We start from the raw sequence: 10,748 nt of genomic DNA, 5'->3' as shown, positions 1-10,748 counted from the left end.
ACTATCGCATAATGATTTGCGTCTTTATATTATCAAGGTTGAGCCCATGGGAGGCGGAAATAAGATTTGTTACATTGCTGGTGATATTGAGATGAGGGCGGATCGTCCAGGTGTATTTAAAAGAGTGCTTTTTAGTAGCCAGGTTACGTGAGGTATTTTGAGAGGCGAGATTTTTTTGCCTGCAGCCAGCTGAGCTCGTAAATCATGGGGACTGCCGCTAGTCAAGTGGTCGAATGGTGAGGGTTGGTGTGTCTGACGTCACAGTCTTGAAAATCGGTGATATTTCTGTCTGCAGCTTGTCGAGTGTGTAAGGGGGGACTAGACGACCTTGATGTTTTGAATGCAGGGAGAGATTTTTGTTGCTCCGTTTGTTCTACTTTAATTTTAACATTGGCCCGTTTGATATTGTCGCTTTGGAAATGTTGGTTGCGTTCTTTTTAGATTGTTCGTATATGAATATTATACGCCTTACTCTTCATGGGACCAGGGTTCGTGACCGAGTCAGGACACTGTACATTTTGTGTTTATATTTGTTTGCACTGGGTTCGATGGTACGAGGCATAGTAAATTTTATGGGAACTACTGTTAGATGTGTATTTCAGCAGATATCCATCTTTCTAGATTTCGTCACTTACACAATTGTAACATGCTTGTTACAGCACAGCTGTTTCGTGAAGGCAGTGAACTGGTTGTCATCGGCTCAACGTTATCTTGACCCAAGCATTTTGAAAGCTCTTATATTTTGTAAATAGATTTTGTTTTTGTAATAAATCCCTATTTGTTAAACTTTGAATGCAACGATGTTTCTGTTAGACTTTTTTTTTATTTAGCTGATTCTTACCTGATTAGTCACATATCCCAGTGTTTATCTTTATGTTGCCCATTGATCCCCATGTTATCCCTGAGAAGAGTGCTGTTGGATGGCCGAGCCAGGATATGTGTTCAGGTAAGACTATGTGCACAAGCTCACGTTTGTGAGAGTTCTTTCACTACTGTACTCTGGGTTCGAGACCGGCTTTCGCCTGGCCGGAACCCTAGGTTCCTGTAGGGCACAGTATGGAGTTGCAGAGTTGTTTATTAGCCAACAGAGGCGGATTTGTGTTTGTTTTACAATAGTGGAGGGTTTCTTGTTATAAATACCTAACTTAAAATGCAACCAAATAGTCCCCTTGACTTCCGCCGTGATCAGCCTCGTCCGTTTCAAAAGGTAAGTACTGGATGAGTTTTGAAGGTTGTGTTTAGGTGTTTTATCATTTCAACTGGTGTGATAGGCTATAGCAGTGTTTTCAGTCTTTTCAGCCTAATTGCAAAAGGCCTGGCAACAAGTGTTCAACGAATAAGGACCTGCTTCAAGGAGCTAAGACATTGCATAACGATTTCTGGAAAGAGGATTACTCAGCGCTTTCTAACTTTCTCATGGGACTGATGAGTTTAATCCCTACTCAGGGAAGTAGAAAGAGGGTTTCAGCAACTGAACAAGGGGGTGACCTACCAACTACTCGTGATCGTCATGTAACTGTGGCTTATAGATTACCAACCTCTGCAGGCCACGTTAAAGTTTGCAGGAAGGTATTCTGTGGTGTCTTGGGGATAGCAGACAATCACCTGGGTCGTCTAATAGTAAGAAAAAAAGGACAGTTAGTCTGAAAGGACATAAGAGGGCGAAATCCACGCCCAAATGCCCGTAAATTCAAATATACTGATGAAGATAGGGATCTCATCAACGCCCATGTACAGTCTTTTCCAGCGGAGGAGAACCATTATTCTAGGCATCAATCGTCTCAGCTTTACTTGAGCTCAGACCTTGATATCCACAGGATCTGTAGGGATGATCAAATAAAGCATCCTGAATGTCAAATGAGTTACAGATTTTTCAGCAGGGTTTTCAAGAAAGAATTTCCGAAGTTGAAATTTCATCTCTTAATGATGTTGCTAATCCTCGAGATCTTCCACCAATCCAGAGTATTCAGACAAACAATGAAGCCAAGAAGAAGGACTTACTTTCGAAGGTGGATTAACTAGATAAAGAGTACAAGGAATGTTACCGCAACATTTGCTTATACTTCAAATTGTTTATGCTACCTGTTGTATTTTTTCATTTTTTTGAACTTTACAATGGTTTTGGTGTGTTCTCAATGTTAACAGTGATTTTGGTATTATTGTTATAATGAATAAATTATTCGAACAAGGGCTCTGAAACAGTTTTTTGAATAAATCATTCAAACAAGACCTTTGAAGCAGTTTTTTTTTTTTTTGCTTCTCCTGTAAAATTGCAGTTTTGGTTAAGTGCTTTTCCATGTCAGCCCCTCAATTGCAATTTTTCTTGCATATTTCCATAATTCAGCTGTTATCTGATTTTCCCCCGATGCCTTGGTATTTTCTATATGAGTCTGGATCTCGCTTACAGATGGCGGTTTAGAGTCAGGGTTGGGGGATGACTTCAGTCCACCATCGAACGTCATTTTTGGCGTGGTTCTTCGCAATTCAGAAGTTCCTTGAAATATTCCGCTAGTATATTACAGTTGCCCCTATTACTATACGCCATGTTCCCATTTTTGTCCTGAAATTGGAGAGTTGGGGGGGGGGCATATCTGTTTAGCTTCTCCCTGAAGATCCGATAATAGTTTTTCATTTTGTTCTTAGCAAAGTCATCATTTATCTTCCTGAGTAGTTGGTCTCTTTGTTCCTTTTTAACTTTCTTGATCCCCTTGGACACCTTCTTCCCAGTTTCCACAAAGTTTTGCCAGGCACTCTCGTCCTTTTTGGTTTGCCAGATGTGCCACTCCTTCTTCCTCAGATCAAGTAGTCTATCACACTCCCCGTTTCACCATTTGTGCTTCTTCGTCCTGGTAACAGGCGCAAGCTGCTCTGCCTTGGTTATAAGTCTCTTCTCCATCTGCTTCCAACCTTGACCTGCAAGGTCGCTGATTAACTTGCCCCAGTCCTCCTTGTTCTCCTTTATTTTTTCCGGATCATATCTCCTTCGTTCAAGGTTTTTCCTTTGAAAGTTACTCTTGGGGATGATCTTCAGTTTCACTTTAGATAAGTAGTGACCCTTACAAGGGCCATTGCACCTCCCAGGCAAGCCTGCTCAGACAGAAAAGGGTAGGAAATAGGATAATTCTTATACTTTAAAGTATAACGTTGCATTACCAAACAGATTTAATTTCAATGAACTCTCTTCTGATTTTATATTTATTACAACACCGAGTACGTGTCCCCTCCATAGTTTAGCCTTCCTTTTCGAACACCATTTGTTAGCAGCAGTCATTGTGTCTTGTGATGCATGAGCAGTAAGCAAGTTAGAACCAATAATTTGATCATCAATATCCGACAAGTGCACAGTTGTAGGAAGAGCATCTCGAAACACACACATATAAATATTCATACATGTTTCGCCTTTGTCACGTAAGTTGTAATCACACAAGTTAATCCGCCAACCTAGTAAAACACCAGATTCTTCTGGCTTATATAACTCAAATGCATGGTAACCATCGCGTCTTTTGATGCATAAGCAGTAAGCAAGTTAGAAACAATAATTTGATCATCAATATCCGACAAGAACCCTCAAATTTTGGATTTCCGTATGAAATTTCCGCTTTATCGCAACATGATCTGACTGGAATTTTCCCAGGAGAGGGTTAGGTAATATCCACGTCTTCTGCTTTCTTTGCCAATTTCTGAAAGCTAGTTGACTCCAGGACCAAATTGTGCGCCTGGCATAATTCGATGAGCCTGACACCATTTTGGTTGGTCCTGTTATGTACTGGGTAACACCCCACTGTATGCCTAAACATTTTCTCTCTCCCCACTTTGGCATTAAAATCTCCTAGACGGATTACGTTACGTTTATCGGGTATCTTCTGCATCACGTCATCTAGTTTATCCCAGAATAGTTCCACCTTCTCCTTATTCTTTTTGTTGTCAATGTTTATAGGGGCGTGAACATTCACAATTGTGTATACGAGGTGTGTTCAAAAAAAGACCGAACTTTGTAAATTGCGCGCAAACCGCATTGTCTATCACGAGTTTGTACCCCGAGGCCAGACAGTGAACAAAGAACTGTACCAGAATGTTTTAACGCATTTGAGAGATGCTGTGAGCAGGAAGAGGCCTGAACTGTGGGAAAACAAATCCTGGATGTTGCACCATGACAATGCGCCAGCATATGCCTCTCTCTCGGTCCGCAGTTATCGGGCAAAACACCAAATTCCTGTTATGCCCCATCCGCCCTATTCTCCCGACTTGGCTCCAGCAGACTTTTTCTTATTCCCCAAATTGAAAACCACCTTGAAAGGACATCGTTTCCAAGACATTGAAGAGATCAAGGAGAATGCGACGAGGCAACTTCGCGCCATCAAAGAAAGTGCATTCCAGGAAGCATTCTAAAAGTGGAAGAAACGTTGGCAATACGCTGTTGATAGTGCAGGGGACTATTTTGAAGCGGACAGTCTGTGAAATGATGTAAGCTACATAATAAAGTTTTCTAGCCACAGTTCGGTGGACATAAACGTGAGTGTGGATAGCCTTTCAGATGTAGACTCAAAGCTTATAATGGAGTCTAATACTTTCTTGTCGATTATGAAACCTATCCCAAGATGGGGAACGTTTTTCATAACTCTTGTCCCCGTCTTCCCCTTTAAGTATCCTGAATTCTCCCGATTGTCTCTTGCACAGCCGTTATGATAATTCTATGTTTATTTAATGTGTCTATTAGAGTCTTAAGTTTCCCCACTTTCAAAAGCGAATTTGCATTAAAAGTGGCTAAGTAGTTTGCTTTCCTGTATGTTATTTTGTTTGAGCTTCCAAGACGCTCCGATTCATCTTTGAGTGACGTTGCAGACTCCCCAAAATCCCAATGACTGCTTGCGCACTTAGTGCACCTGGGGTAATTAGTTTCACATCACACTTTTCCATGATTGATAATTCTTTGAATTCTGGGGGTGATTTCTAGAGTCACCTTTTCTTACAACCGAGGTTGTTAACCCCGTAGGATTATTCACAGCCGCCTCTTATATGGAGACAGACGCTGACCAAAGGCCGCCCAATTTGGGAACAGTCGCTTTTGGATTTTGTTTTGATTTTTAATTCGTGGTGAACTCCACTAGGCTCTTCCGCTCTCTCCGACGTTGGGAATCAGATTCCGCTTTTGAGACCGTTGACCAGGTTTCACCTAGTAACCCTAGGCAGGGTGGTAGCATCCGGAGCCATATGGACCCTCGTCTTTCCTCATCACTGGAAAGCACTTATTTACATAATAATTTAAGTTATCTCTGTGTCCTACTAGCGGCCATGATGCTGGCCGTAAAGCAATATTTTAATGTTGAAAGGTGGAACTAGTGAAGCGAAGATAACTCGTAGCCATGTCGTTGGCCGTAAAGTCTTAAATGACAAATACATTATTAATATAGAAATGTAACTATGCGCATACAACATTTTCCATAAGATGTTACTCTGTAACATTTCTACTGATAAATTTTGTTTGATTAAAAATGTGACCAATGAGTTGAAAGGTTAGTAACCAGGAAAGAATAAACACCAACTATGTGACCTTTTGGACGCTATCCTATTTATTTATTTATTTATTTATTTATTTATTTATTTATTTATTTATTTATTTATTTATTTATTTATTTATTTATTTATTTATTTATTTATTTTGCTCTCCTTTGGATCTCTTTCAGCTCTCGCATTAAGTAATCCTGGTGTGAGTCCCATACACTGAAACCATAGTGTAATTACGTTACGCTTTCTCCTTTACATCCTGAAATTTATTTTAAAGATCATGGACTATTCGAGAAAAAATCCCGAATGTAGACTTTCCAAATCATAAAAGAGTCCATGATCTTTAAAATAAATTTCAGGGAGCAGGAAGTATCTAGCCTAAGATACCAGAAAAGCAGTGTAGGGTTCTCGCCAAGTAAATAAATAAACCGACGGGTGAACAAACTTAAAATATACAACAGAAAAGCGAATGACTGACCAAACAAACAACAAACAAACCAGCGAACGAACAAAAGCTGAAAAACAACATAATGCACACAAATAAGCGAACGGACAAGCAAGGAAACAAAGGGGGAAAAAAAGGTAGCATGCAAACCACTTCTGAATAAATATACGGTAGCATATCAGTAACTCCCACATCATAACATTCCTTGCCTTAGTTATGTTACAACAGCGATTTGTGTACCCTTGATAGGGAAACGAAGTGATTCCCGGAACCCTAGTCAGTGAAATTTCCTCTCCAGACAGATAACCAGCCGCAAGTACATAATTACTTATCAGTTATCACAATCAGCTCGCTGTTGGGGGAAGTTTGTCAAGACTCTTGCCAGTAGTTGTGACTATTGCTTTGCAGTGAACACGAGGTGAGTGATGAGTTCCCCAGGTATATTATCGAATGAAGAATGTCGCTCCATCATACAAGCTTGTCTCAAGACAGACGATTTCAATAACGTAACAGCGGAAGTAAAACCTCTGGGAGGTACTCCAGCAGGTTTTATGAGTGACCATTTTAAAATACGTCTTCGTGTGGACTTTCCAGATAATACGGTTCAAGAATTCAAGTTCTTCGCCAAAACAATTCCCAGGAATAATCCACTTCATGTTGCCTACGTCGAGGCTTCCTGTGCTTATTTTAAAGAAACGTATTTTTACTCAAAGGTTTTGACTGGATTACGGAGATATCGAGTGAAGGACGAGGGTGCAGAAAGTGAAGAAGGGAGTTTTAAGAACCATCGTTGGGCTCCTCAGTGTTTCTTGACTCGTCCAGATATTGTGGTGCTACAAGATTTATCAGTGTATAATTTTAACGTATGCAGCAATCGTGAATTAATGGACTTCAAACATTGTGAAGTAGTGCTAAGAGAAATAGCAAATTTCCATGCAGCAACTGTAATCCTGGAAGAGAAACAAGCACTGATATCTAATAAACATTGCAAAATTAATGAAATCTACCCCATTGTGTTTGACGAATCTATTATTAGTTCATTATCAGACGATGACAGTAAAGGCTGGTTCAAGGCAGGTGTGAGGTCAGTACTGCCATTAGTTGACTTATTGCCAAAATATAAGGATAATCACGAGGTGAGGGATCTAATTCGAAACAAGATTTCTGAAGCTTGTGAAAGACTGGAAATACTTGTTGGAACGTCTAAGAAATACCGTAATGTTGTGTGTCATGGAGATTTATGGGCCAACAATATCCTTCTTCAGTATAATGAGGAAGGGGAACCACAGGAAGCACGCTTTGTGGACTTCCAGCTCGTGCGTTACACACCTCCAGCACATGACGTCATGTGCTTTTTGCATCTCACTACTGACAGAGCCTTTAGGGATGTCCATTCCGACAAGTTACTCTCTGTTTATTACGGTGCTTTCTCCACAGAGCTCCATCGCAACGGACTGGACCCAGAAACTCTCCTATCCTGGGCTGAGTTCAAGGAGAGCTGCATTTACCTCCGGGAGCTTGCTGTCATTACAGCCTTGCTCTACTTCCAGATGACTCTCATGAAGGGCGAAATCATCGCGTCAATCATCTCGGACCCTGAAGCCTTCGACAGATTCATGCTGGTGGATAGGAGTGTGGAAATGTGTGCCGGTTTCCAAACGGATCAAGTATACAGAGACAGGCTAAATGAGGCGATGGAAGAGTTAATCGATGTATATATTTTGAATAGGAAGTAATTATCTAGGTGCAGTGTACGAAACGATTATATACAATTTATGTTGTGCGCTCCTAATTTTAAGTAAATGTTTCAAGTGGAAATGTGTTCATAGAATTTTAGCAATGCGAAATTGTTCACTGACATGAGCTTGTGTAATGTTTCGAAAGAAGAGGCCTTTTTTTGCAAGTAATATTCTAATGTGGAGTAACCCCTTCGCATTATTATTATTATTATTATTATTATTATTATTATTATTATTATTATTATTATTATTATTATTATTATTATTATTATCATTTGCGTCGAATCTTATGTCCTTCGTGATCAGATGTGGTAAGTTTCAGGTTTTGGATACATTTAGGCTATGTAATTCACAACGTAATCAGTTTGTGTTGCTGTCAGTTTGTATTATTGTGATCTTTGTACTAAAACGAGTAAATGTCGGTTTCTACAGTATATATATATATATATATATGGAGAAAGTTAATTCGTACTGGTGTGTTTACTTGGAATGGATAAGTGTCAAGTGCAGGAATTATACAATCCGAATCGTGTGATCTATCAGTAGCAGTGTCGTGAAGAAATTCTGCCATTATTATTATTATTAATATTATTATTATTATTATTATTATTATTATTATTATTATTATTATTATTATTATTATTATTGCTGCTAATGTTGGTTATGTCACTAACATAAAATCGATAACTGCTTAAAGATGTTTATCGAATAAACCGAACATTTTCACAACTGTGCAATAATTCTTCATGCCATCTTTTTTCGGAACATTAAATGATTTAATTTGAATGCGTTTTAATGTGCCATAAGTTTAATCTTCACGTCAAACAAAGAGGTCACATTGTGATGGTATGAAGGCGTGACAGAAGCTCACCAAAGTGACCTACGATTTCGGCTTGAATCCAGGCTAACACGTCTAGTATTATCATATTCTTCTTCTACTTCTGGCTTTTGTCCAGTTACCTCGGGTCAGCACTTTGTGTGTATCCAGCCCACTATTGCATGTTTCATTGGTGGTTTTTAGTGTGATTTTTTGTGTGTAAATGAAGTTGTGAATGAATTCAAAAACAAATATCCAGCCCCCTAGCTGTAGGAATTACTGAAACGCGGTTAAAATCACCAATCCCGCCGGAAATCGAACCCGGAGTCCTCTGATCCGAAGACTACTAGTCTGACCATTCAGATGAGGAGCCGGTCCCGATTTAGCTAGGATGTTTGAGATAAAATGTCACTCCATGTGGTTCGGATTTCACATAAAACAGTAGATTCCTTGTCTATGAACGCGAATTTTCCCTTTTTTTTTCCACAAACGTTCTCTACAAATATGATAAAATAATCCGTTCTTGAAATTCCGTCTCTGATACCAACAAACCTGAGAGAATCTTTTCTCTTGGTTTTTCCAGCTCACCTACAGCGGAATGATATAAGAATGTCTTACATCTAAAGCAGGGGCTCTGTTAAAAGTCACAGGTTAAGTAAAATCAGTTACACATCAATTGAACATCCACCACACTGATAAACTAATAAAAATATCTTCACACCCTTAAGTATAACGAACGGGTAAGTATGATGCCTCCAACTACTTGAGTCCCATTAAGTACAATAAGAAGTAATGCTAAGTGTAAATGTTTCGTTACACCTAGATCACAGAATAGGAAGCATACAGAAAGAAAACTACGCTCCAATCCGTGCGTCAATGTTTAGTGTTGATGACAAATGTCCGCCGTATTGAAACTGAGTAAACCGCTGTCTTCGATTAAACACTTGTTTTGTACCTTGTGGGTTATAATTTGAAAATAGTCAAGCACTGTAGTATGTACCTCCAAGGGAACACTTGTTGCATATATTTTCAGTATTTCATTTATAAGTATTCCAACCCACAGGAGAAAAATAATGGTTGGTGAATGAAGAGACACAGGTGTATTATTATAATTATTATTGTTATTATTATCATCATCATCATCATAATCAAAGTATTTTTGCTAGTGGCTTTACGTCGCACCGACACAGATAGCTCTTATGGCGAAGATGTGATAGGAAAGGCCTAGGAATGGGAAGAAAGCGGCCGTGGCCTTAATTAAGGTACAGCTCCAGCATTCGTCTGGTGTGGAAATGGGAAACCACGGAAAACCATCTTAAGAGCTGCCGACAGTGGGGTTCGAACCCACTCTTTCCCGGATGCGAGTTCACAGCTGCGCACCCCTAACCGTACGGCCAACTCGCCCGGTCCGGAGAGTTCTGGTGAAGGACTTTCCAGTTGACACCATATAGTTAACCTGCGCGTCTGTCAGATTGAGGCCCTACCTAAGATGAAGTCTAATGCTGAAGACGGCACGAACATCCAGTCCCCGAGCCATAGGAATTAACTAATGAAAGTTAAAATCCCCGACGCGACCGGAAATCGAACCCAGTAAACCTTGAACCCCTTTCTTAACATTTATTCATGGAGCTGGACGACATAAAATTAAAGTAGGAATATTGTCTGCTGCTAGTCATAAGAAACTGTCAATTCGTAGTACATGGGCTTAGTTCCATTATGCGGCCAGAAGACTGAATTTACTTGAATAACGAACTTCATTTTACAGACAGTTAATTCACTCATTCTGTTTCAACATTTGGAGATTCATTTGGAAAATAGGCATATTTCTATTTTTCGTAAGAGTTCATCAGCTGTATTCCCTTTTCGGTCGATTATCCACCCAACATACTTAAATCGAAAAATGTATTCATGCCGATGCCGATTAAATTACGCGATATAACTGACTGATATTTGAAACCCATTCGATTATTTGATTTGATTATTTATTCGATTATTGAAATAATCGGATGAAAGTTATTCGTGTATGGTGGGCATTTATCTGTTTAAACAAGAACTGGCCCTGCTCGTGAGTTTTGAGACTGGCCCAGGTAGAGAAACTTACTCTTTCTAATCCTCTTCTTGGAATTCGTGAATTTTTAGATTCGTGAGTTCTGAGACGACACGGATATGTAAGCAATGCCAGTTGGTCTCAACGATTGTCATCAGTTGTTGACTGGAGTGGGATGTCAATTTGCTATCCTTA

General features: G+C 39.6%; 1 protein-coding gene across 1 annotated transcript; it reads left to right on the top strand.

Moving 5' to 3' along the window:
• Nucleotides 1–6,375: 6,375 nt before the first annotated feature.
• LOC136878951 (uncharacterized) lies at nucleotides 6,376–7,873 on the top strand. Its single transcript, XM_067152586.2, has one exon. It carries the CDS (start codon nucleotides 6,376–6,378, stop codon nucleotides 7,684–7,686), a length of 1,311 nt encoding a protein of 436 aa, XP_067008687.2. The 3' UTR covers nucleotides 7,687–7,873.
• The last annotated feature ends 2,875 nt before the right edge of the window (nucleotides 7,874–10,748 follow it).

The sequence above is a fragment of the Anabrus simplex genome, chromosome 1 (genome assembly GCF_040414725.1).
Source record: "Anabrus simplex isolate iqAnaSimp1 chromosome 1, ASM4041472v1, whole genome shotgun sequence".
In the NCBI taxonomy this organism is placed as follows: Eukaryota; Metazoa; Arthropoda; class Insecta; order Orthoptera; family Tettigoniidae; genus Anabrus; species Anabrus simplex.
This window is presented reverse-complemented; position numbering and strand designations above follow the sequence as displayed.

Excerpts from the sequence above, each read along its gene's own strand:
- LOC136878951 (XM_067152586.2), top strand. The coding sequence starts at position 6,376 with ATGAGTTCCCCAGGTATATTATCGAATGAAGAATGTCGCTCCATCATA.